This window comes from Canis lupus, chromosome 7 (genome assembly GCF_048164855.1).
Source record: "Canis lupus baileyi chromosome 7, mCanLup2.hap1, whole genome shotgun sequence".
NCBI classification, from domain to species: domain Eukaryota; kingdom Metazoa; phylum Chordata; class Mammalia; order Carnivora; family Canidae; genus Canis; species Canis lupus.
In genome coordinates this window covers 67,542,714-67,570,634 of record NC_132844.1, presented here as the reverse complement: position 1 = coordinate 67,570,634, position 27,921 = coordinate 67,542,714, and the positions used below count along the sequence as shown (strand labels likewise).

At 42.6% G+C, this 27,921-nt stretch overlaps 1 protein-coding gene and 1 long non-coding RNA gene across 2 annotated transcripts in view; one reads left to right on the top strand and one right to left on the bottom strand.

Moving 5' to 3' along the window:
- SRPK1 (SRSF protein kinase 1) overlaps positions 1 to 19,978 on the bottom strand; it is a 93,121-nt gene extending 73,143 nt beyond the window's left edge. The window contains 2 exon segments of the mRNA XM_072833286.1: positions 19,375 to 19,885; positions 19,888 to 19,978. Of these exon segments, the coding sequence (XP_072689387.1) occupies positions 19,375 to 19,885; positions 19,888 to 19,963 (587 nt within the window). The 5' untranslated portion in view covers positions 19,964 to 19,978.
- LOC140637145 (uncharacterized) lies at positions 244 to 27,602 on the top strand. Its single transcript, XR_012034394.1, has 3 exons — positions 244 to 850; positions 2,326 to 2,450; positions 26,424 to 27,602. It is a non-coding gene; the product is annotated as an uncharacterized lncRNA (long non-coding RNA).
- The last annotated feature ends 319 nt before the right edge of the window (positions 27,603 to 27,921 follow it).

Sequence of the window (27,921 nt, the reverse complement as noted above, 5' to 3'; positions counted from 1 at the left end):
ATTATTATTTAAATGAATCTTCATGTATTCAATATTTTAGAGGACTTATTAATAACAAATTCTACAATGTACTATTTCAAGAATAGAAATATGGAGCTTCGCTACGACATTAATTACCATCGCTTCAGTAGCCTACTAAATGTAGAGTAATGCCAAAGGTGTGAGATCATCACAGGTTCTGCCACCTGAGATTTTCATTGGAAATAAAGAACTGACTGTGATGTCACAGAAACCTACTAGTATGCCAACATACTGTACAACATAAAATTTTGAGGACCTTAAAATCATACCCTAATATTGGTTTCTAAATACCAATCTTTACTAAAAGGAACCAGGGCTCCTTAGAGAAAGGACTGATCCCAGGGTTGCAACACACAAAGTACAAGATGAACTTCGAACACTTTGTGCTAAAGTATGTAAGTGCTCAAAAAGAATGCAGGAGACTTGTTGAAAGACAAGGTGCCAGCTTGAAGAGGCTCCCACTGACCAAATATGAAAGAGTATGAGCATCAAATAATGATGGTACTGGATTAAAATTGACTGAATAAAACAGACTCCCTAAGATCATACCAATGTTGAATACGGAAGGAGGAAAGTTTTTTGTAGTAACAGAATGCTGACCAGTAACTATAGAAGGAAATGGGAGAATCATTTGGTAATCACCATTTACAACTGTCATAATAACTGATTTAGGCAAGAATCAACAAGGATACTAAAATAGTGAATTTTTAATGAGGAAAAAGTTATTTACACAGGTCAAAGTATCTCTCCACAAAGAATTTATGATTTGCAAAGGAGAAAAACATGCTGAAGAAACTTGGTAGTCACTACCTTAACCAAGCAATCAAAGGTAACACTACCCATACTGGGACAGATATAATGTGTCTGTTGATGTGATGCACCAAGGAAGATACAATTTACTTAGGTGGTACCAACATGCATAACCTGAATCATGAAGAAACAGACAAACCCAAACTGAAGGACATTCTAGAAAATACCCTATATTCTTTATTTTTTTTTAAACATTTTTTTTTAATTTTTTAAATTTATTTATGATAGGCACACAGTGAGAGAGAGAGAGGCAGAGACACAGGCAGAGGGAGAAGCAGGCTCCATGCACCGGGAGCCCGATGTGGGATTCGATCCCGGGTCTCCAGGATCGCGCCCTGGGTCAAAGGCAGGCGCCAAACCGCTGCGCCACCCAGGGATCCCCCCTATATTCTTTAAAAATATCAATGTTAGGAAAGACAAAGGCAGGCTATGGAACTATTCTAGTTTTTTTTTTTTTTTTTTTAAGATTTTATTTATTTATTCATGAGAGACACAGAGAGAGGCAGAGACACAGGCAGAGAGAAGCAGACTCCACGCAGGGAGCCCGATGTGGGACTCGATCCCAGGACTCCAGGATCACGCCCTGGGCCGAAGGCAGGCACTAAACCGCTGCGCCACCCAGGGATCCCGGAACTATTCTAGTTTTAAGAGACTTAAAAACAAAATGCAATGTATGTTCCTGGGTTAGATACTAGGCCAGGGGAAAAAAAAAAAAAAAACTTTATTTCTATAAAGACATTGGGACAGTTGGCAAAATTTGAAAAAGATCCAAATTAAGTATTAATACTGTATCAATGTTTTATTTCTTATTCTGGTTATATAAGGGAACATTCTTGTTCTAAGGCAATACATGAAGTATTTAGGAGTATGGGGGTCAATGTCTGTAACTAACTCTTAAATAGTTCAAAAACAAAAGTTTTCTTCAGGCATACACATTTTCCATTTACATGACTGAGCTAGCAAAACTACTGTAGAGCCTAGTTGTCTGGAAGGCTCACCCACGTCTATGATAAACAGCCAGTAGATGGCACTCTGTGATCGATCTCCCAATCCCAGCAGCCTGGTTTTCCGTAGACAGCATTTTAGACTTCATTATATTTAGAAAACAAAAACACAACTGATCTGTAAAAAAGCACCAATACCAGGCAACTACTACATTCAAAACAGATGCTTTCACAACGGCCTTACATAGCCTTTCATGATCCAATTTTTCATTGCCCCCAAACCCATCTCTGACCATATCTCTTTAGTTGCCTTTTCAGAGAACTTTCTCAACACTCCTATTTAAAATAGCAGGTGGCTGCATGCTCTCCCCTCCACCCACTTACCCTGCTCTATTTTTCTTCAGCACTTGACATTTTCTTGTCTTCCTTCCCACGATCCCAGAATATAAGTCTCATGAGGACAGACTTTATTTTGCTCAATGTCTGCATCCCAAATGCCTAGAAAAGGGATACACATAAGGCATGTATCTATCTTCTCTTTCATCCCTAGGTATTACCACACTTCGTTTGTCCATTACACCCCAAACCAGTCCCTTAATGGAAGGAGACTGCAAAGAGCCTTAAATCTTAAATGTCCCAGCACTGACTTATTTTATGTGGAAGTCATCAAAACAGGTAAGCAGCAAAAGGGACCTTATAAAAACAGCGCTTTAGAAAAATTCTTTGGTCAAGGTGGTAAAAGGTAACAGAAGTAGAAACCAAAGATACAGGAGACACTGGAAAGGTGGTTGTTATAAGCAAGGCCTCTGATGCCAGGAGACTTAGGTTTGATCCTGGCTCTTTAGTTTACCAGAGCTCCAGGACTTTGGATAAACCGCAAATTCAGGAAGCTTTGTTCTTCAGCCCAGTGGATAAAGAGAGGACGGGGGAAAAAAAATCTACGTTATAGAGAACATAGACTTTATATGCTTATCCTATGCTTAGTACAGGGGACTGATACATAAATTTTAGCACTGCCTGTAGGAATAAAGGAAAACAAATAAGCAATCATCTGTTCGTTAGCCAACTAATTTTTACTAAGTATTTGTGTCAGGCACTTTTCTAGGCACTGGAAATGCAGCCATGAGCAAAAAAAAAAAAAAGAAGTAGTAGTCCACGGTCTTCATCATGTTTACATTTGAGCATGGGGTAACAAAAAATAGCCCTCAATATCTGAATCTATCTGGTTCTTGAGTTTCTGCCATGAATAACTAAAGTTGGGTCAGCAAAGTCCCATCAAAGTCCTATCTCAATGTATCTCAAGGAGATACATGTTCTATAATGCCAGACTACAACAAGGGCTATGAAGAAAAATTAAGGCAAGGGGACAGAGTAGATTGTCATTATTTCAAATTGGATTGTGACATTTGAGTGAAGAGGTGAGAGATGCTGGAGTTTAATCTGGAATTGATCAAAATAAAACTGAAATCCAGGAGGAAGAACTGATTTGAAGATACTGGGTTTTCGGTCTTATAAATGATTTAGTTCTGGCTTCAAAAGACAAACTAAAAAGCTGACTAGAGAAAGCACCCTAGCAACTCTAGTTTACTTGTAAACTTTAGTCTTCATTTCTTTTGACTTATGGGGAATGAATAATTGTAGGATCATCTAATATAGAGAACTGTCTTCTAGGGACTGTGTTACGGGTTGCATTGTATCTCCCCCGCCGAGTTAGCTTAGCCTCCAGTATCTCAGAATGTGACTTTATTTGGAGATAGTATCTTTATAGAGGTGAACAAGCTAAAATGAAGTCCTTGGGATGAACCCTAATCCAATACAACCAATGTCTTTATTAAGAAGGGAAAATTTGGATACAAATCAAGACACACACAGAGGGAAGATGATACGGAGGGAGAAGATGGCCATCTTCAAGACAAGGACAGAAGCCTAAAACAGATCCTTCCCTCTCAGCCCTCAGAAGGAATCAACCTTACTGATTCCTTGATTTCTGACTTGTAGCCCCCAGAACTGTGAGACAATAAATTTCTTTGGGTTAAGACACCCAGTTTGTGGTACGTTGTTACAGTAACTCTAGGAAACTAATACAAAGAGAAAATCCTGTCTGTATGCTCATCTCCCCTTGAGAAGAGCTGACCCTACTTGAAATCATCTTTGTATCTCTTCTGAAGTACCTGATCTGATGCAAAAATTTAATAAGATACTATTTTAAGTTACAGCACCTAAACACAGTAGAGTTCAATAAGAACTCAAATTCTCCCACTACTTTTCCATACATATTTTTCCTGACAGCTATTTCTTTCTTTTGCAAATTGACAAGCTGAACTTAACTTCTGAGACATATTCAAGTAGTAATCTCAACTCAGGAATCCTAAACTGGAGCTAGGGTTTGGTACCATCAAAATAAAAGTTTGAGTGCCTAAGTTTATCAAGTATTAATTAAATATAAATGAACCCCAATCTTTAGGCAATTATACCCCAAATTAGACTTTATATTTAGAGATTCATATAGAGGAAACACCAACAGAGAAGTTAAAACCATTTGTTTGATAACGAATAATAGTAAGAAATGTCACATAAAAGTCAAAAGGTAAAATCACCTAAGGTCAGGAAGAAAGCATGAGGAGGGAAGGAAGTAACCACCAGAACACTTTAGTTAGTGCTAGGCTAGGCACTCATATGCAACTTCACCCTCAGAATCTCAGCATTTACAGATAAGCCAAGTCAGACTCAGGGGAAGTCAAATGACATTGTCCAAGTTCACCCAGCAATGGCGTAGAAGGAAAGCTGGAACCCAGGACTGTGTGATTTAAATGGACAAGCTCTTTTTGGTAAAGAGAACGTGTACCATGAATACATGTTTCTAACCTTCCACTTAGAAACATGATGAGCACAAGTCACCTAATTTAATCACATTGTACTATTAATAATATTAGCAAAGAAAAAATGCAAAATACAACTTCTGTTAAACCTATTCTCAAAGGCACAGGTAGGTGTCGAAGGGAAAAGGAATATCAAGGGACCTCGCCATCACGCTCACATTGTAAAAAGAACCTGACATCTTTGATCAAACTCCTTGGTTAAAAGGACTTTCAAGAACATTCACAAACTGGAACAGCACCACAATTAAAGGCAAAGTGAATGAGAAGATACAGTTGCCATAAATTACATTTATAATCAGTTACAAAATAAGACTACCTTGGTATTTCAGGAAACAAAGGTTCTCAAAATCACCTCCAAAGTTCTGGCAGCCTTTCAAAAAATGTCTAGCCACTCAGAACAAAAACTTTAGAATTTGAGTAAATTAAATACACAAAGATCATCAACGTGGCTCATGGTACCTACCAACACCAAACTTAATGGCATTGATGTTTGTACATCACTACTGGTTACAATTTCTATATATAGTAGTAAAAATATGTAGTAAGCAGAGTCTGGCTGGCTCAGTTGGTGGGGCATGCAACTATTGATCTCGGGGTTCTAAATTCAAGCCCCACATTGGGCACAGAGATTACTTAAAATAAAAAAATATTTAAAAAAAAAAAACCTATGTATTAAACATTCTCAAACTTCTTTACAAGCTATCCTAAAATACCCATCCATATTGTCCAAAGTATTTAAGCCACCAATAAACATATTACCCAAGAGCAACACATTACACCTGACTTTAATCTTCATCTACACAACTGAAAGCACATCATGACAAATGAACATGATTTTTCTTTTTTTTAAGATTTATTTATTTATTTATTTATTTATGTATTTATGAGAGAGAGAGAGAGAGAGAAAAGAGACAGAGACAGAGACACAGGCAGAGGGAGCAGGCTCCATGCCGGGAACCCGATGCGGGTCTTGATCCCGGGACTCCAGAATCTTGCCCTGGGCCAAAGGCAGGCGCCAAACCGCTGAGCCACCCAGGGATCCCCCGAACATGATTTTTATTTAGCTAGCTCCTGCCAACCGACTTTTGTGTCCAGTGCGACGAATTTTCTCTGCAAAGGAACAAAGTATATTTAACTTATTTTGTGGCTTCTGATAACTTTCTGAAATCATTTTGTCAAAAGAGTTGAAAAACTAGATACTCCAGTCTACACAGCTGGTATCATGGGTTTTTTTCAAATTCCCAAAGTTAATTCTCCAGCAAGAGTACACAGAACCACAGGGCTCTTCCACAATTGTGTCTACTCTAACTTTAGGAAAGGGTACTTGAGATAGCATTAAGCCTAGGCCTATTAAGGCCTAACCCTCATCCTGTTCAGAATCTATGGCAGAGATTACAAACTCCAGACTAGAAGCCAAATTCTGCCCCTGAACTTTTGTTTACAATGACTGAAAAAGAAAAAAATAATCAAAATAGCTATAAACAAATAATCTGGAGAATCACATGAAAACAAAGATTTCCAGAGTCTGTTGAAAAATCTGAAGATGGGACATGTGGGTGGCTTAGTGGTTGAGCTTCTGCCTTCGGCTGAGGGTATCCTGAGTCCCACATTGATCCTGGAGTCCCAGGATTGAGTCCCACACTGGGCTGCCCACATGGAGCCTGCTTCTCCCTCTGCCTATGTCTCTGCCTCTCTGTGTCTCTCATAAATAAATAAAATATTTAAAAAAGAAAAAACAAAATCTGACGATCTGGTTACACTGGGCTCATCTCACAGGACGAGTGCTAAGAAGTCTTTTCTTCTTCAGATATAAAGGAGGAGGCCTACTCCACACATTCTAATAATCACTATCCTCTTTTGGCTTACTCAGAGTATGCTTCTAAGCCACATTCTAAAAATAAATCAACACAATTACAAATTACATACAATATTCATTTTGTTTTTATCATTATTTTTAAAAGATTTTGTTTGTTCATGAGAGACACTGAGAGAAAGGCAGAGACACAGGCAGAGAGAGAAGCAGGTTCCGTGCAGTGAGCCCAAGGTGGGACTCGATCCTGAGTCTCCAGGATCAGTCCCTGGGCTGAAAGGCACTAAACCGCTTGGCCACCCGGGCTGCCCACAATATTCATTTTAAATTAAGAACACAGGTGACCCAAATTCTGTAAGACTTGGAATCTTTGGGGAAAAATGCCGAAGATGATGTAAAATGACAAATAAATCTGTGTTAACCAGGCAGTAACATAATTACACAGGAAGGAACTGGCCCAAGTAACTTTAAAACTCAGTTAATTTGGGACGCCTGGGTGGTTCAGCGGTTTTAGTGCCTGACTTCGGCCCAGGGCACGATCCTGGAGACCCGGGATCGAGGTCTCCCTGCAAGGAGCCTGCTTCTCTTTGCCTCTGTCTCTGCCTCTCTCTCTGTGTCTCTCATTAATAAATAAATAAAATCTTTTTTATTTTTTATTTTTATTTATTTATGATAGTCACACACAGAGAGAGAGAGAGAGGGGCAGAGACATAGGCAGAGGGAGAAGCAGGCTTCATGCCGGGAGCCTGATGTGGGATTCGATCCTGGGTCTCCAGGATCGCACCCTGGTCCAAAGGCAGGCGCTAAACCGCTGCGCCACCCAGGGATCCCTAAATAAAATCTTAAAAAAAAAAAAAAAAAAACTCAGCCATTTGACTATACCCTTAGGGAAATATACCCTAAGGTTTAAAACAATAAAACAACAACAAACCATTAGCTTTCCTCAATAATCATATTGCTGGTGGTAGATTTGGCATTGTCATTCTGAGACTATTTTGTATTTATACTATGGGAAAAGGAAAACAAGTTAATCATGTAGACACTGTTGAAAACTAGGGGTTTTCATTGTTAGAGACTGGAGATGTAAAATCAAAGAAGATTAAGGGAAAAGTCCCTGGGTCATTTATTTTGATTTTTAAGTATAACATGAACTCATTATTTTTTTTAAGAAAAGAAAAAAACACAACTTATTTTCTAGCTCCAATCACAAATAAGGCCTCGAAACAAAGTGTTTCTTCCTACTGAGTTAGTCATGAAGTGCCTAGATTGTGATCTTGAAAAGCCATTTCCCACTAAAAAGCTTCACAGAGAAAGGGCTATTTCCTGGTCTAGGCAGAAAATGTACCACAAGGTAAATATGAACAAATTGTCATACCAGATAGCAAAAAAGTTATCAAAGATGCCTTAGACTGAGTCAAATGGACTTTGGGGCTAGGCCATTGCAAAGGGACTCCAACTGGCCAAAGAAGGGACAATCACTAAAAATAACTATACATGCTACAAAATACATGAATACTGGGCAACCCGGGTGACTCAGAGGTTTAGCATCGCCTTCAGCCCAAGGTGTGATCCTGGGGACCCAGGATCCAGTCCCAGGTCAGGCTCTCTGCATGGGGCCTGCTTCTCCCTCTGCCTGTGTCTCTGCCTCTCTCTCTCTCTGTCATGAATAAATAAAAGACCACTTACTAGTATGATTCCATTTATATGAACTGTTCAGACTAGGCAAATTTAGGGACACAAAGTGGATTAGTCAGTGCCTAGGGTTGGAGGTAGAATACTGTTAGGGAGGGATCCCTGGGTGGCGCAGCGGTTTAGCGCCTGCCTTTGGCTCAGGGCGCGATCCTGGAGACCCGGGATCGAATCCCACATCGGGCTCCCGGTGCATGGAGCCTGCTTCTCCCTCTGCCTGTGTCTCTGCCTCTCTCTCTCTCTCTGTGTGACTATCATAAATGAATAAAAATTAAAAAAAAAAAAAAAAAAAAAAAGAATACTGTTAGGGGGTAATGAGGAGTGACTGTTAATGGGTACAGGTTTCTTTTTGGGGTGATGAAAATGTTTCAAATTTATTAGATCATGGTGATAGTTACACAACTCTGACCAAACTAAAAACCACTAAATTATACATGTAAAACAGGTGAATGTCATGGTATATAAATTGTACCTCCATAAAGTTGTACCAGGAAAAAAAAAAAATAACTACAATGGACTGAACCACAAATGTTTAAATCTGTTGAGTTTATATTAAAATAAATCTTTAGGGATCCCTGGGTGGCGCAGCGGTTTGGCGCCTGCCTTTGGCCCAGGGCGCGATCCTGGAGACCCGGGATCGAATCCCACATCAGGCTCCCGGTGCATGGAGCCTGCTTCTCCCTCTGCCTATGTCTCTGCCTCTCTCTCTCTCTCTCTCTGTGACTATCATAAATAAATAAAAATTAAAAATAAAAATAAAAATAAAAATAAAATAAATCTTTAGGGCAGCCCGGGTGGCTCAGCGGTTTAGCGCCCCCTTCAGCCCAGGGTGTGATCCTGGAGACCAGGGATGGAGTCCCAGGTCCAGCTCCCTGCATAAAGCCTGCTTCTCCCTCTGCCTGTGTCTCTGCCTCTCTCTCTCTTTCTCTCTCTGTGCCTCTCATGAATAAATAAAATCTTAAAAAAAATAAAATAGGGCAGCCCCGGTGGCTAAGTGGTTTGGCGCCACCTTCAGCCCAGGGCGTGATCCTGGAGACCCAGGATCGAATCCCACATGGGGCTCCCTGCGTGGGGCCTGCTTCTCCCTCTGCCTGTGTCTCTGCTCCCCCCTCTTATGAATAAATAAATAAAATATGTTAAAAAAAATAAATCTTTATTGATCACTATGGAGGATGCTAGGACTCTAATTATATGAAAACCAGAAATTATCAAATATATACCCTGCGTCTTACATATATTTAGTGTCTCTCTGAGTAACCAAAGGGAGGAGATAAAGTTTCTCTTTACAGAACAATACAATTAATAAATTAAAGAACAGAATTATTAACACTTTGCAACCCTAAATAAAATGGATCTAGGCAATAATCAGTGGTCGCTAACATCACAAAAAGTTAACCAGACAGCAGGTGTTTCCTAGTAGAAGTATATACATCATCATCTATGAAGCAGTCTAGCAAAAACAAGATGGCAGGAGAAAAAAAAAAATAAAAAAAAAACATGAAGAACCTATAGATAAAAAGACCAAGAGAGGGCAGCCCAGGTGGGCTCAGCGGTTTAGCGCCGCCTTCTGCCCAGGGCATGATCCTGGAGAGCCAGGATCGAGTCCCATGTCAGGCTCCCTGCATGGAGCCTGCTTCTCCCTCTGCCTGTGTCTCTGCCTCTCTCACTCTCTCTCTCATGAATAAATAAATAAAATCTTAAAACAAAACAAAACAAAAAGACCAAGACTTTTCAAACAATAGCAATATAATGAATGACCTTATGAATCCTGATTCAAACAAAATTAAAATTTGAACCCTGACTGGGTATTTGATATTAATACCTTGGTGGCTCAGCGGTTGAGTATCTGCCTTCAACTCAAGGCATGATCTCGGAGTTCTGGGATCAAGTCTCACAACAGGCTCCCTACAGGGAGCCTGCTTCTCCCTCTGCCTAGGTCTCTGCCTTCTCTCATGAATAAATAAATAAAATCTTTGGGGGAAAAAAAAAAGACCGTGGTTCAAAAAAATTTTTTTAAAGATTTTATTTATTTACTCATAGAGACAGAGAGAGAGAGGCAGAGACACAGGCAGAGGGAGAAGCAGGCTCCATGCAGAGAGCCCGACGTGGGACTCGATCCAGGGTCTCCAGGATCACGCCCTGGGCTGCAGGCGGCGCTAAACCGCTGCGCCATCGGGGCTACCGGTTCAAAATTTTTAAGTGTGAAAATAATACTGTAGCTATGTTTAGAAAATTAAAGAGTTGGGGTGCCTAGGTGCCTCAGTCAGTTAAGCAACTGCCGTGGGCTCAGGTCATGATCCCAGGGTCCTGAGACTGAGCCCCCATCAGGCTCTCTGCTCAGCTGAGAGCCTGCTTCTCCCTCTCCCTGCCACTCCTCTTGCTTGTGCTCTTTCTCTGTCAAAAAAAAAAAAAAAAAAACTTAAAAAAAAAAAAGAAGAAGAAGAAAGTTAAGAGTCTGTATCTTACATAATGATATGATATCTGGGGTTTGCTTTAAAATAGAGGAAAAAGGGATCCCTTTGTGGCGCAGCGGTTTGGCGCCTGCCTTTGGCCCAGGGCGCGATCCTGGAGACCCGGGATCGAATCCCACATCGGGCTCCCGGTGCATGGAGCCTGCTTCTCCCTCTGCCTATGTCTCTGCCTCTCTCTCTCTCTCTCTCTCTCTCTCTGTATGACTATCATAAATAAATAAAAATTTAAAAAATAAAAAAATAAAAATAAAAAAAATAAAATACATAAATAAAATAAAATAAATAAAATAAAATAAGGGGGGCAGCCTGGGTCAGCGGTTTAGCGCTGCCTTTAGCCCAAGGCCTGATCCTGGAGACCCGGGATCAAGTCCCACATCGGGCTCCCTGCATGGAGCCTGCTTCTCCCTCTGCCTGTGTCTGTGCCTCTCTCTCTCTGTGTCTCTCATGAATAAATAATCATTAATTAATTAATTAAAAATAAAATAAAATAAAATAAAATAAAATAAAATAGGGGGAGTAGAAGGGAATAAGGATCAAACAGTAGCCATAGTTGGTAACTGTTAAAGTTGAGATGGTTACACAAGGGTTTTTTTTTGCCATTTTCTTGTTTGTATACATTTGAAAATTTCCACAATAAAGCTTTTAAAAAGACAAAATGCTGCCAAGCCCTTCATTGGAAGTATTGCATTTCACAAATTCAAACACAAATAGGTCTCCCAACCATACCCATATGTCTGAAATCAAGATGCATCTTACAGTGAATGATCAGTTTTAAGTGGTAGTATTTTTCCTACGTGGTACATAAAATGGTGTAATTTAAAACTGACTGGGCAGCCCAGGTGGCTCAGTGGATCAGCGCTGCCTTCGGCCCAGGGTGTGATCCTGGAGACCCGTGATCGGGTCCTGCCATCAGGCTCCCTGCACAGAGCCTGCTTCTCCCTCTGCCTGTGTCTCTGCCTCTCTCTCTCTCTTTTTCTCTGTGTCTCTCATGAATGGATAAATAAAATCTTAAAAAAAAAAAAAAAAATAGGGCAGACCTGGTGGCTCAGCGGTTCAGCGCCATCTTCAGCCCGGGGTGTGATCCTGGAGATCCGGGATCGAGTCCCACATCAGGCTCCCTGCATGAAGCCTGCTTCTCCCTCTGCCTGTGTCTCTGCCTCTCTCTCTCTCTCTCTGTGGTCTCTCATGAATAAATAAAAAAATAAATAAAATCTTAAAAAAATAAAAATAAAAATAAGTAAATAAATAAAAAACTGCATCTCAAATTCAATGGGGAAAAAAAAGCCCTCCAAGATTACAAATACATCTAGTTATCTTCTCACCTTAGCTAAATCATTATTTGCATTGTACTGGAAATGAGTTCAAAAATACCCTCTTGGCTATCCAAATTTTTTTTACTTGTATGGAATTAATTCAGTTACAGTCAGAGAAGCATTAAAATAATACGTTAGCCAATATAGGAGTCCTTAATCTCCCATTAGTGATAGAGAAGATCAGATGAACATGGAGCAAGAAGTCTCCCTAAGATGGAGGAGAAAAAAACATTGCCACAGTTATCTCACCATGTCAAAAAAAAAAAAAAAAAATAGTAAAAACTGAGTCCAGTTGACTAGCCTGTCTTTTCTTCATTTTTCATAAAGGAGTTTCTAAGTACCCACCACTTTGACACTTCCATAAATTGCCTGTTTCAAATATTCTAAAGGAACATAGTATTCTGGCAAGCCTCTGCTATTAATGGACTCTCCATTATACCAGAAAGACTAATGTAAACAAAATTTACCAACATTATATAAACTTACTAAGGAAGAAAAGAGGACAAGAAACGATTTCTGACAACTGCAATTCTAGAAATCCAATTTTGCAACCACATATTTCAATGGAATCACAAATATAAAACTTTATTTAATGATAACTGACACTGAAAATTTCAGATGAAAAGCAAAGGAAAAAACAGATTTGGGGCAGCCCTGGTGGCTCAGAGGGTTTAGCACCGCCTTCAGCCCAGGGCGGGATCCTGGCGGCCTGGGATAGTCTCAAGTCGGGCTCCCTGCATGCAGCCTGCTTCTCCCTCTGCCCATGTCTCTGCCTCTCTGTGTGTCTCTCATGAATGAATACATACATAAAAAAAAAAAAAAAAAAAAAAAAGATTTGCCACATTTAAAAAAAAAATCAATGTATGTAAAAAACACACTATAAATGAAATCAGAAAGGCTATCAACATTCTGAGAAATATAAATCTGCCACATGACAAAAGGTATATTCTTAAACAGCTCTTAAGATCAAGAAAATGATCAACAATCCAATATAAAAATGGGTAAAAGATAGGAGCAGGCCAATAAATACATCTCAGAAATGGCCCACCTTATTGTAACAGAAATTATAACAAGATACCTTATCAATTACCAAATTTGGGAAACTTTTTAAGTAACACTGCCCAGTTCTACTGGCCAAGCAGGATGTGCAAGAATATTCCCACTTCCAACCCTTTGCTTGGAACAGTCTTCCTTCATTCCCTACGTGGTGTTATCTTCTCAGTATGGCTTCAATTACCCTATTTTAAACTGCACCCTCCTCTCCACTTCTCAATTTGCCTTATCTTCCTCTATTTTTCCAACTTATTGCCTTACATGCCACGTAATTTACTTATTATGTACATTGTTTATTCTCTGCCCCCACCTCCATGAAAATAAAGTTTCCAAGGACAAAGATGCTCTTCCTTCACTGACATATTACAGGGATGGAAAACTGCTTGGGATATGGGAGATGTTCAAAAATTATTTGTTTAATGACTAGGAAAATCCAACTAGTTAATTCCTAATTAAACTAGTTAATGTCTCTGGAGAAAACTTTGTTGATGACATAAATTTAAAAACCTTTATTATTTATTTATTTGTGAGAAAGAGCACGAGAAATAGGGAGAGTTAGAGAGAGAGGAAGAAACAGACACCTCGATGAGCAGAGAGCCCGACTCAGGGTTTGGTCCTGAGCCGAAGGCAGATGCTTAACTAAGCCACCCAGGCGCTCCAAATTTAAAAACCTTTAAAATGTACATACCAGTAATATCATTTCTAAGAATTTATCCTAAGTAAATAATCACTGACATGAGCAATGGCTATCCAAAAGCTTATTCATCTTCACTATGAATTGTGAAGAACTAGAAACAACGTATACTAGAACACTGAAAAGGATGTGGAATATTTAATGCTATGGTAGCTGGGGGGAAAAGTATACCCAATGATTCCATTTTTGTCTTGAGTATATGAATAATAAATGTTTGGGATCCCTGGGTGGCTCAGCCGTTTAGTGCCTGCCTTCGGCCCAGGGCGTGATCCTGGAGTCCTGGGATCGAGTCCCACATCGGGGTCCCTACGTGGAGCCTGCTTCTCCCTGACACAGGCACTGTGTCACTGACACTGCCTCTCCCTCTCTCTCTGTGTCTCTCATGAATAAATAACAAATCTTTAAAAAAATAATGTTTATTAATAGGCGCTAATATAAATAATGATATACCAATTAACAGAATGATGGAATACTAGATGAAGCTACTCACTGTGTCATGATACAGAATCATTTATTCTTCTTTTTAAAATTTTTTTAAGCAGGCTCCATGCCCAGCCTGGAACCCAACACAGGGCTTGAACTCACGACTTTGAAATCAAGACCTGTGGGGATCCCTGGGTGGCTCAGCAGTTTAGCGCCTGCCTTAGGCTCAGGGCGTGATCCTGGAATCCCAGGATTGAGTCGTACATCAGGCTCCCTACATGGAGCCTGCTTCTCCCTCTGCCTGTGTCTCTGCTTCTCTCTCTGTGTCTCTCATGAATAAATAAATAAAATCTTTAAAAAATAAAAGGAATCAAGACCTGTAAGCCCTGAGCTGAGATCAAGAATCGGAGGCTTGCTTAACCAGCTGAGCCACCCAGGTGCCCCATACACAATCATTTCTAAGCCTCATGAAAGAGGCAGACTTAAAAAAAAAAAATAGTAAGGCTATACTATAAAGAACTGATCCAAGGTACATTGTTAAGTGTAAAAAGCATCCAAAACCATTTAATTAAAAAAAAAAAAGTTTCGGGATCCCTGGGTGGCGCAGCGGTTTGGCGCCTGCCTTTGGCCCAGGGCGCGATCCTGGAGACCCGGGAGACCCGGGATCGAATCCCACGTCGGGCTCCCTGCATGGAGCCTGCTTCTCCCTCTGCCTATGTCTCTGCCTCTCTCTCTCTCTGTGTGACTGTCATGAATAAATAAATAAAATCTTTAAAAAAAAAAAAGTTTCAAGTTTATGTACTCTACTAACTAGATAAAAATGTTAGACATTTTCAACCATCTTTTTTTTTTTTTAAAGATTTATTTATTCATGAGAGACAGAGAGAGAGAAAGGCAGAGATATAGGCAGAGAGAGAAGCAGGCTCTCCACAGGGAGCCCGATGCAAGACTCGATCCCAGATCCCGGGATCACGTCCAGAGCCGAAGGCAGACGACGCCCAACCACTTGAGCCACCCAGGTGTCCCCATCTTTTCTTCTTAATTTTCAATGTAACAATTAGTTTAAATTTTTTTTTTCATTTTTTTGGAAAATTAGGAAATAAAGCCATCTCTCCTTTGACTCCATAGATCAAATATGAGCAAAATCACTTCTCCAGGTCAAATAATTTTACTACCAAATTTATACTAAACCCACGAAGTTCTTTAACTGCAAAGAAATTAAAAATTACTGTCCAAACATCCTAAGCTAAGTAATACAATCATTAGATAAGAAATCCATTCTGGAATTATGTTCCATAGAAATAATGCCAAAAGCAAACATAAAATGTGTTAAATTATAAAAGCTTATGGCAGATAAAAGCACACACCTATTAGTGTATATATACTGAAAACCAAATGACCAAAAGACAACAGAGAATTGTGCCCTTTTAGCCAGTAGGCCATGAAAGGGTACTTAAAACTTTACCCCAGGCATCCTGAGGTACTTTATTAAGAAGACCCAGTTTGCTCAGTTTCTACCTTGTTTGTCCTCCCAGACGTATCAAAAGGAACTGTCACTTGGAGATAGCAATGGTTAGTACTGAGGCCTTTGGGATGGATATATCAGACCCAGATATATGTTGGTAAAGAGTACAGTGTCTGAAAAAGTGAAATGGAGACAAAATTCTTCAAAATAGACTAGAAATCCCCAAAGTCCAATCTTTCAGCACAGTGAAAGAACCCAAAGGAAATACTAGAGAGCACTGACCTGGAAGGTAGGAGCCCTGGATCCCAGTTCTGATCCAACTACAAACAGCTCCAGCTCCGTGGACATATTATTTCATGTATGTAGGTTCTAGTTTTAAGATCTACGAAATTAGGGATCCCTGGGTGGCGCAGCGGTTTAGCACCTGCCTTTGGCCCAGGGCGTGATCCTGGAGACCCGGGATCGAATCCCACATCGGGCTCCGGGTGCATGGAGCCTGCTTCTCCTCTGTCTGTGTCTCTGCCTCTCTCTCTCTCTGAGTATCATAAATAAATAAAAATTAAAAAAAAAAAAAAGATCTACGAAATTAGTAGACTGAAATCCTTTCCACTGGTACCACACCATGACTGACTAAATTACTAAGATGTGGTTACAGCTGTACTCCTAAGTTTTCTAAAATTCTTCATTTAAATGCTTAACTTGGGCAGCCGGGGTGGCTCAGCGGTTTAGCGCCACCTTCAGCCCAGGGCGGGATCCTGGAGACACGGGATGGAGTCTCATGTGGGGCTCCCTCCATGGAGCCTGCTTCTCCCTCTGCCTGTGTCTCTGCCTCTCCCTCTCTCTGTATCTCTCATGAATAAATAAATAAAATCTTAAAAAAATAAAAATAAATAAACGCTTAGCTTCTGTAACTTTTTAATCAGTTTTTGCCATGACTAAACTACCAGTCATAACAACATAGAAGACCATTTCCTTAACTAAATTTTCCAAGGTCAGATTGCTAAAAGTGGCAAAATCATAATTCAAACCAGATCTGACTCACTTTGAAGACCAAATTTATGGCATACTTCTTCCTCAGACCTTCTCCCTGACTAATCTAGTAACCAACTAGATTAGATACTAATCTTAGGGGATCCCTGGGTGGCGCAGCGGTTTGGCGCCTGCCTTTGGCCCAGGGCGCGATCCTGGAGACCCGGGATCGAATCCCACATCAGGCTCCCAGTGCATGGAGCCTGCTTCTCCCTCTGCCTGTGTCTCTGCCTCTCTCTCTCTCTCTGTGACTATCATAAATAAATAAAAAAAAATTAAAAAAAAAAAAAGATACTAATCTTAGCTTGCTTTTGCAAAATGACTGGAAGTCCGGAATGCAGTCAGAAGTCAGGGAGCAAAGTCAAGTTACTTGAGTTAGGTGGGACTTGAACTTCTGACACAGTATTCTAACCTAAGTTAATTAGACATTTCAGGATCCCTGGGTGGCGCAGCGGTTTGGCGCCTGCCTTTGGCACAGGGCGCGATCCTGGAGACCCGGGATCGAATCCCACATCGGGCTCCTGGTGCATGGAGCCTGCTTCTCTCTCTGCCTGTGTCTCTGCCTCTCTCTCTCTCTGTCTGTGACTTAAATAAATAAATAATAAATAAAATATTAAAAAAAAATTAGACATTTCAGCTACTTAAAAAATAAGAAAGGTAAAATTGTCAAGAAAAACTATTAACTGAAGACAAAAATAAAACACCTCTGAAACTACAAGTAAACAAGGGTGATTCATTTACATAAAGTTTCATATACATAGAACCTGTACAAGATGAAATATACAGTAAAACAACTGCTAGATTATCTGTGCTATTCACTTGCTTTTGTGAATGTAAATAATGAACACAAATTATCCAGCAGTGAAGGAAGGAGTAACAGATAATCCAAAACACATATATTTGGCTTTAGAAATAAAGCATACGTCTAAATAGATAATCCAAAAGTAATGAATATCTGGTGCTAAAAATATATTATCAGGGTGCTTGGCTGGCTCAGTTGGTAAAGCACGCGACTCTTGATCTCAGGGTGGTAAGTTCAAGCCCCATGTTGAATGAATGAATGAATTAATGAATGAGTATCACCTAGATATATTTTCCTCCCAAATGACAGGTTATTCAGGTTAATACAAAATTAATTTCCAAGTGGAGAGACCAGGACACATCATTCCTAAACAATACAGAAAATAATGAAATTACCATCTCCCTACATCAGAAAATAAAACGTTTTATAACATTCACATCAGCTCCAGAGGGAATAACAAAACTAAGGCACATACAAAAAAAATGTAACATTTACACTCCCACTGGAGACAAGAACCAGGTTAGCTCCTCAGCTATTTCCATTAAACCAACCTGGGATTAAAAACTAGTTTTGGGGGATCCCTGGGTGGCGCAGCGGTTTAGCGCCTGCCTTTGGCCCAGGGCGCGATCCTGGAGACCCGGGATCGAACCCCACGTCAGGCTCCCGGTGCATGGAGCCTGCTTCTCCCTCTGCCTATGTCTCTGCCTCTCTCTCTATCTCTGTGTGACTATCATAAATAAATAAAAATTCAAAAAAAAACAACTAGTTTTGGAATAATCCATATGTGGATAATCAAGAGGCAAACACACACAAACACATGTAGATAAACTCACATTTAAATGCATAGGTTACCTACCAAGCACCTTACAAAATAAAAAATTTCGTAAGACAGTTGACAGAAATGGAGCAAGCGGTGAGGTCACCTACCACGTTAGCTACATTGATAAAAGTCATTACGTGCTCATCTCAAACATTAGGTAGCCACCAAGACCCACACTTACACACACACCCCGCATGTGGGAACATTCAGAAAGGTAACCTAGGAAAACCTCAGAAACTGCTCCTTTTACCAGCTCAAGAATGAAGTTGTATTCAACAAGTAAATGGAAAAGGGTCAAGAAAATAATGCATTTCCCCCCTTCAATCCAAATTGTCTAAAAGACAACTTTCAGGACCCTCGGCAAGTAAACGCTGGTTTGAGCTAAAGTTCTTTAGACTAAGCCTCGCTGGCAGGAGCCCTCTACCGGGCGTTTCTCAGATGTGACCAACTTTTGTGTTTCCCACAGTAGCGCTAAACCACGGTTACGCATCCTGCTGATAAAACCGGACTTGAGGCACTTAACACCCCAAACCAGATTCACCAGCGGTGTGGCTAAAGGGCTCTCCCGTCACTACTGTGAGGCCCACTCCAGCAGGGATCCGCACCGAGCGCGAGGACTTAGGGTTTGGAGAGAAGAGCAGCAGCACCAGCCGCCGGCTGTGTCCTCAGTGGTCCGCCCGCACTTAACCCAGGGGGAAAGCTCCATGCCCTCGTCTACAAAAGACGGCGTGCGGCGGGCAGACCCCAATGCGGAAAATTCACTTTAAGAACTTCCCAACGGCCTACCGTGCTGACTTAGGGGTCCAGTTAGGACACCGGGAAGCAGGTAGGGAAGAGACCACAGTCCACAAACTGATCAGGATCAACCAGCCCCGCCGGGAGGCCCAAACTCGGGGGGAGCTGGGGAGCTAAGGCACCGGACGGGCTCCGGTCCTCCTCCGACAGCCCTGTCCAGCAGGCCCGGCGCCGCTGAGACCCAGGCCCGGCCCTCAGCAACACCAGCTCCGTTCCACACGGTTCAGGAGGCGCGACCCTCCGGGGCCACTCCGAGGCCATGCGGCCGCGGGGCGCCCCAAGCCGGCGCACGTTCAAGAGGTGAAACCAGAGGGCAGGAGGTGCGGGAGGAAATCCAAAGAAGGAACGAGACTCACTTCCTTTGGGCTTTGTCCTTCTTGGCCTTGGTCCTTTTCTTTCGGGCCTGGAGCGCAAGCACTGCAGGAGAGAGGGATGGATGAAGGGCGACCGTGGAGGAAAGGAGCCGACCAAGGTGAGGGCGGAGACCCAGCAGGGGCGCGAGGCCCGGGTGCGGGGCCTGCCTGAAGGGCGGCTCCGGGGCGAGCGCCGCGGCTTCGGCCGGGCGGCGGGCGGCCCCCCGGGTGCACAGCAGCGCCCAGGCTGGGGGCGCCGGCGGGGGCCCGGGCCGGGTCAGGGGGCCGGCGGGCCGGGGTCTGCCCGGGTCGCCGAGCGTCGGGCCCTGCAGCGGCCCCAGGACGCGGGCCGGCCTGGCGGGGAACAAGGGGCGAGGGCTGCCGGCGCGGAAGGACGCCGGGGCTGAGGGGCGCGGACCGGCAGCCCAGAGGCGGGGGGTGAGGCGCGGCGCCACCTCAGCGGGGGGGCGCCGCACGCCCGGGGACTGGACCGCGGCGGTTAGGAGGGGCTCCAGCGCTGACCCGGACCTCGCCCCGCCGGCCGTTGCCCCTCGTGGCAGAGGCCGCTCCACCGCTCACCTTTCCGCTCCATGGCGAGACCGGTAACCGCCAGGCGCCTGCGCACTCGAGTGGCGGTGACTCCCGCTCCCGCCGCGGCCCAAAATCCAGCCGGCGCACACCCCGCCCTCCAGGCCCCGCCCCGCCCCGGCCCCACGACGGCGCGCGCCTGCGCGGTGAGCGCGGAGCCTACCACCTGCTCGCCAGGAGAGGGGGGGCTGTACGGGACCGGGGGCGGGGAGGAGGGAAGAACGCCGCCGTGAATGCCGCACAGGTGCGGAGAACCGGCTTGGAAGCCTGGCGGGGTCAGGTTCGTTCCGCCGGCGGGGCGGCTGCCGCTCAGGAGAGCAGGACCGCGTGGCTTTGAGGGTTCCCTGTGTGCTGAGTCAGTGCTCCGCAGCCACCCGGAGTCCGCCTCAGTTTCCTGGTCTGTAAAATGGATTTGGTCAGGCCTGCCCCAGTTTCTTCGCTGAGCTCTCGCGAGGGTCTGTTGAGAGGAAAGAGAGAGAGAGAAAGAAAAGAAAGAAGGGGGGGGGGATTGTAAATGAGGAAGAAGGAAAAGTTGGAGCGACGCAGAAGACTGGAAAGAGGGAGCCTGTGACCTTCCCTCCTCACTCTAAAAGTGAAAACCGGGATCCCTGGGTGGCGCAGCGGTTTGGCGCCTGCCTTTGGCCCAGGGCGCGATCCTGGAGACCCGGGATCGAATCCCACGTCGGGCTCCCGGTGCATGGAGCCTGCTTCTCCCTCTGCCTGTGTCTCTGCCTCTCTCTCTCTCTCTCTCTCTCTCTCTCTTTCTCTTTGTGTGTGTGACTATCATAAATTAAAAAAATAAAAGTGAAAACTTTAAAAGTGTGTTTTTCTTTTGAAATTTCGAGTTTATACGAAGGCTGTAAGGGAAGGAAGGGGGAGAATAAAAACAGCGTTTTCTCATTTTAACACTTCATCTTTTCAGTACATGAGAAATATAGTTATCTCCTAGGATGTCTTTATACTTTTGTAAGCGCATTACCTCATTTGATATTTATGACAACCTAAAAGCAAAATATTACCTCCACCATACAAAGAAACTAAAAATTGAAGGGGATGTGTACTCAATCTTGATGTCCCGATGCAAAGATTCAATAATCAAACCCGTATCATAAAACAAGGTTAGCAAAGTTTTTCTGTAAAGGGCCATATAGTACATTATGGCTTGTGGGCCATAGGATCTCTTTCTCAGCTACTCAGTTCTGCCCCTGGAGCTCAAAAGGGAAATAGAAAATAGGGGCTGTGTTCCAATAAAGCTTTATTTATGGTCCCTGACATTTGCATTTCGTGTAATTTTCACGTGTCATGAAATACTATTCTTCTGTTGATCCTTTTCAACTATTTCAATCCCTCTTGGCTTAGGCCAACCCCTGTTGTAAAGCACTAACGCTGGACAGGGTGGCAGCTCTGAAGACCTTTGCCCTGAAAGAAGTTAGACTCTATGGGGAAGACGGACAAGTAATTAATTGACTAAGAAGGGAAGATGAAAGTATAATAGTACTGCGCAAGTGAAGCATGGGGACTTGGGCGGGATTTTATTGAGCAAAGTAAATAATTAAATCCAGCCAGGGAGGAGGCAGCTTTTGAAGTGGGTCTTGGGAAATGTGTAAGGGTTTCCATAGATGGAGAAGGAGATGTTAGGCATTTCTGAATGAGAAAATCAATTGAGCAAAAAGGCACAGGTTTGGAATCCTAAGGCGGGGGCGGGGGCTGGTAACGACTGAAGTGGATCAAGTGGCATGTGAGGCCAGAAATGCAGGTTTGCCAAATTCAAAATTTAGATAATTAATATCTGTTGCATGGAACCTGAATGATAACATTTCTGGACATATTGCCAAAGAGGACAGCACCTGTTGGCCAAGGAAAACTGCATCCCAGTTTCCTCTCCACTCTACTTGAGAACAAAAGGAGAGCTGGGGCAGACAGTGAACCCCTGGAACCTGAGGATTCCACTAGCTTGGGAAAACCTCGTGTGATTCAGAAAAGACAGGAAAGCTGCAGTGGCTGAGAAAAAGTCCCAGATTGGCAAAGTACTCTCCACCAGAAAGTAAACTCTATGAGGGTAGGACACTGTTTTGAATTTTCCTTGATTCCTTTCCTGGATTTTCCTTGATCCTCAGTGCCTCGCATAGTATCCAGCACTTAAGGGGCTTAAATATCTGTCTAATCAAAGAATAAGTGATGTGCAGTTTATGAGAAAGTTCTGGACGAGAGAGAGAAAACAATGAGAGGGACAACGTGAAGCTGTGCTAGTACCCAAGTAGGTTACTGCAGATTCATCGGAAGGGAAATTCGTTTAACTTGGCATGAATTCACCTACCTATTCTGGCTCGGAGTAATCATTGCTTCTTTCTCTAAGAGCTTACTATTTAACAACCCATTTGAGAATTTTTCCAAAGTCGGTGTCATGTTCACTGGATTAAGTTCCCTGAATTGACCATTTCGCCCTTTTTTCATTTGTTTTTTCCCCCCATTCTTTCAGCGTACTTCATTCTCCACACTTTCTAAACTCTGTGTAGTTGTTCATATGAGCTAGTTTGTACCCCCCCTTTCTAAAGCCTATGCCTTTAAGAAACAAAACAGATGACCATGGGGTGGGGGGGAGGCAAACCCGGAAACAGACTCTTAACTATAGAGAACAAACAAGGTCACTGAAGGGGAGGTGGGGTGGGGGGTTAATGGGAAAGGGGTATTAAGGAGGGCATTTGTAAAAAAAATAAAAATAATAAAAAATAAAAATAAAAAATTTTTTAAAAATTTTAAAAAAGGAGGGCATTTGTGATGGTGTTGCACCCAGCACTGGGTGTTGCATGCAAGTGATGGATCACTGAATTCTACTCCGGAAACTGATGTTACGCTGTATGTTAATTAACTGTAATTTAAATAGAAACTTGAAAAAAAAAAAAAAGCCTCTGCCTTTTTTGTGCTTCTTGCTTTAAAAGTAACTTTAAAAATTACTCCCCACCCTCTCATCCCCAGTTTCAGAGGGCTTGTGCCACTCTGGACTTCACCCTTCCTCCTCAAGTGGTGGCCATTCTTACATGCATATCCCTCTTGAACAACTGTTTTTCTCAAGTTCTTTTATTTATTTATTTATTTATTTATTTATTTATTTATTTATTTATTTATTTATTTTTAGAGATTCTATTTATTTATTTGGCAGAGAGAAAGAATGCATAAGCAGCAGGGGGAGAAATAGGCTCCCCACTCTCCCCACTGAGCCTGGACCCTGATGCAGGGCTAGATCCCAGGACCCTGAGATCATGACCTGAGCAGAAGGCAGACATTTAACTGACTGAGCCACCCAGGTGCCCCTGCTCAAGTTCTTTCAAAAGTAGAATTATTTGGAGAATGAAGCAGTGCCAGAATTTAATTTCTGAAAAGATCCCATTCCCCAGGAGTTTATTTATGAAGACTCCCTTGGATCTTCCTTAATGCGTCTTTGAAGTTTTTGAAATGTGATCACCTAAGGTTTAGGACATATATTTCATTAAACCCAACATTCCCTGCTTTGGTTACCACAAATTTGTATTCTTTGTCCAAAGTTTTGATCTGAATTAAAACCAAAGTATTTGTGAGATGAAACAGACAACGGAAGAAAGTGGAACTGTATCAGATGCTTTATTTTGCAGATTCCTAGTAGATGTCTGCATAATTGGAGAACCCCAACAGAATCTTACATAGTTTTGTGAACTATATTGGGAAAACAATTATATTCTAGGCTGAGTTTCAGGAAACACATGGCATGTTCAACAAACGAAGGGAATTGAATGAAAGGATTGAGATGTGAAAAAAAAAAAAGGATTGAGATGTGGGTAAGGTTAAGAGAAATGGAGAAGGGATGGTGAGGCATCCAGGGACTGACATTCCTAGGCTTGAAGGGACAAGGGGTGGAGGTGTTAACCGGAACCCAATAATACCTATGTTGGTCAACTTAGGGTTGCCAAAACAAAGTACCACAAATTAGGTGGCTTAAACAACAAAAATTTATGATCTCACAGTTCTGGAGGCTAGAAATCCAGGTGTCAGTAGGACTGGGTCCTTTTGGGGACCACGAGGGACGGATCTGTCCTCTTTCCTTGGCTTCTAGAGGACTCTGTGTCTCTTTCTAGTTTCTTTTATGTATGTCTCAAACTGTGTCCAAATTTCTCCTTTCATAAGATCATCGGTCATACTGGATTAGGACTCATTCTAAGGATCTCCTTTAACTTGGTTACTTCTGTAAAGGCCCTATCTCAGAATAAGGTCAATTTCAGAGGTACTGAGGGGAGGGGTTAAGACTCCAACATATCTTTTCTGTTGTTGTTGGGGAGGGGACACAATTCAACTCATATCAGAATTGTAGTGAGGCGGGGCAGCCCGGTGGCTCAGCGGTTTAGCGCCGCCTTCAGCCCAGGGCCTGATCCTGGGGACCTGGGATCCAGTCCCACATCAGGCTCCCTGTGGGGAACCTGCTTCTCCCTCTGCCTATGTCTCTGCCTCTCTGTGTCTCTCATGAATAAATAAAAGATAAAAGGACATAACCACTGCCTAGCAGGAAATGAAATGCCCAATTTCTTTCTCCTCTTATCCTCTCAGACTAGTGCCTCCCATTGACTGAACCCACCTGGAAGTTAGAAGGCAAGGGTGCCTGGGTGATGCAGTCTGGGCAAGCCAGCCTCCCAGGGTACAGGGAGGGTGGAGAAGGGTGGAGGGTTCATCTGGAGGGGCAAACAGAGAATATCCAGCACAGCCTGTCTGGGCAGTCTACATGATACACCCAAAGTGGCTAGCACTTTCCAAGCAAAGTAAGCCAGCCTTTTGGGCTCCCTGGTCCCTGAAAAGGCTTGAGAACCAAAGCTGCTTGGAGATAATCCCCTTTCTGGCTTTTTTTTCTTTCCCCCCATAAAAGCTTAAGCTTCACAAGGAAACTGTGCTGGAGCAAAGGGTCGGGGAGAGGAGGTAGGAGAGATAAAAGAATAAAAACTTTGGTTTGGTGGAGTGGGGAACTAAATGAGTTCTTTGCAGTCTCCGTGCTCTGTCCTCTTGGATGCTCTGTCCACAGCAGCAAAGTTGGAGGAGAGAGGAGATGCTCTAGCAATGAGGAGGTTACAGAGATCCGTGGTTCCAGAGACAGGTAGAGCCCTTGCTCTGCTTCCTGGAGGTGCTCTGGGGAGAGAGCCAGGCGTTGCAAGCTGGCCTGAGCTGATCACATCCAACTCTGCATTCTTTTTTGTTGCTAACGATACCTTCCAGAGAAGTTTGAAGGGATGAGGAATTGTCTGCCTCACATCCTCACTCCCGCATATGAAAAGTTGCAGACTAAAATCTGCCGCACACACACATTTGTCAAACATTTGTTTGCAAGCAGGCACAAAAACAGCTCCTGTGACTATGTACATTCTTTGAGGTCTCTGTCCTCTCGGATGCTCTGGCCACTGTGTGAAAGCTTTACTGCTCCCCTCCCTCCCCATGGGGTAACTATCACAGAGGCAGGACTCTGTCACCCGCAGAGTAGGCATCAGGGAACCAGAGAGAGGGTCTTTTGTATAATTCATTATGCTATTCCAATCCTGATCAACACCAGAGGTGTCAGCAGAAGCAGGTTTCCTTTTTTTTTTTTTAGAAGCAGGTTTCCACTTGTGAGATGAGTTGCCTATTAATTTGTGTAATGGATGTTATTTTTTTTTAAAGCTGCTGTTGGCAGAATTTATGTAATCGATGACTCTGAACCCCTTTGTTGAAGCCACCTTCTGATTAGAATGTTCGCAAACTACTCCTGGCCTGGGAATTGCAGATTAGAATATAAGCCGCACCTGGGTGTAACTATAAGTAACTAGCATCTACAAATGTTATCCGGTCTTTGTCAAAAGTTTTCATATGCCCAAGTATTTTATTTTGAAAAGGTGGATTCATTTCTTTAAAAATGCCAATTAAAAAAAAAAAAAAAAGAGTCCATCCCTAGGGGAATGGATTAAAAAAGTTTTACAACACATCCCCTCTAGGTGAGTTGCCAAAACAGGGATACATTGAATTCTTTCTAAGTTTCTGTAAGTACCGGAAAAACATCCTCACCTAGACTATGCTTCTCTTTCCTTGATTCCAATGGGGAATGTCAAAATATTTTAAGGAAGATTGTAAACAACATGAGGTAGAGTGCCCCTCTGAGGCTGCCAGGCCAGGCGAAGATGCTCCACTATACTAAATATGTTCATGGAGCCATGCAGACTTGGACAATAAAAACAACGGACTGAAGATCAAACGTATTTTCCCTATTTTCTGAGCAAGGCATAAACCTCCTAGACTCTCTAAGGGGACCCCAGGGAGAGGAAGCACGTAATGAGAGCGATCTAATTTCTCCAGCTTGGCAATCTCAGGTTCAGAGCAAAGGCAGTATAGGAAAAACATAGAAATATGACTTATGCACTTGAATTCTGATTTCTACCTGCGATGCAATGTTGAATCCATTTTGCTTTTCTTTCTTTCAGATACTTCTCACCACATCACCCTCGTGATGAACATTCATTGAGCATCCACTGCAGGCCAGGGCCGTGAGAAGCAGAGAAGGAAAAAAGCCAACACCTTGCCCTCTAGGACTTAATAGCTAACTCATATAATAATTACTATTTGTCCCTCAGCTGTCAAAACAACTCTACCAAAAATAGGTGTTATTATCACCCTCTCTGGCAGATGAGGAGACTGAGGCACAACCAAGTTCACGCAAGCAAGGAAGAGGCAGGGTTTTGAATATAGGCCGTTGGGTTCTGGAATCCACACTCTTGGCTACACACCATATCACCTAGTTTAGTGGGGGATGGACATATAAATAAATAATTCACACAGTGCTTAATGTGTGGGAGCACAAAAAAGAGGCCCACTCAGCTCAAGGTCCTAGGAAGGATGAGGAGAGAGGCATCTCTTGAATGAGATGACACCTGGATGGCGGTGGAGAGCATGAATAGATGTCAGCTGGGAATAGAAAGAGGAGAAAGAAAACTCCAGCCAGATAAGACAGCATGGTATTGGAGGGTGGGGCGAGGGGGAGCAGAGACACCATAGAATCACTGGAGAATAAAATGCCAAGGGAGCGATAGGGAAGTTTGCTCCTCAATTGTTTGCTGGGCCTCTTCTATGTACAGGACTATTCTTGTTGCTGTGGATATAGCAGGGCTAGAGCATCGAAGGAGCTTCAACTTGAACTTCCAAACATTTTGCACCCTTGCTCACTGAAATAACTTTTAAACTACCACCATGCAAAACATTCAACAAACTAGAAACAGAAGGGTGCCTCCTCAATCTGATAAAGAGCATCTGTGAAAACCCCACAGCTAACATCATATCTAACGGTAAGAGATTAAATGTCTTCACCCTAAGATCAGGTATAAGACAAGGATGTCCACTCACACCACTTCTATTCAGTGTTGTACTGGAGGTTCCAGCCAGGATCACTAGGCAAGAAAATTAAATAAAAGCATACAAATTGGAAAGGAAGTTGACACTTTGAAATACAAGTGTTACATCAGCTTTGAATGCCAATTTGATACCTGCATCTATCCATTAATATAAGCAAAAAAAGTAAAATTACTTTAACTACAAGAAATTTTACATTACTTTTTTTCTCCTTTAACTTGTAATTCTATTCCATTTTACTGTCACAGTAGCTTATCCTAAAGTCATATAATTTTATACTTTAAAGTCTTTATTGAAAGTTGAGAATAGAGCTCCCCTATGATACAGCAATTCCACTACTAGGTATTTACCCCAAAGATACAAATGTAGTGATCTAAAGGGGTACCTGCACCCCAATGTTTATAGCAGTAATGTCCACAATAGCTATATGGAGACCCCAGATGGCCATCAACAGGTCAATAGATAAAGATACACACAAACATACATAGACACATGCACACACACTGGAATACTACTCAGCCATCAGAAAGAATGAGATCTTGCCATTTGCAATGACTTAGATGGAATTAGAGGATA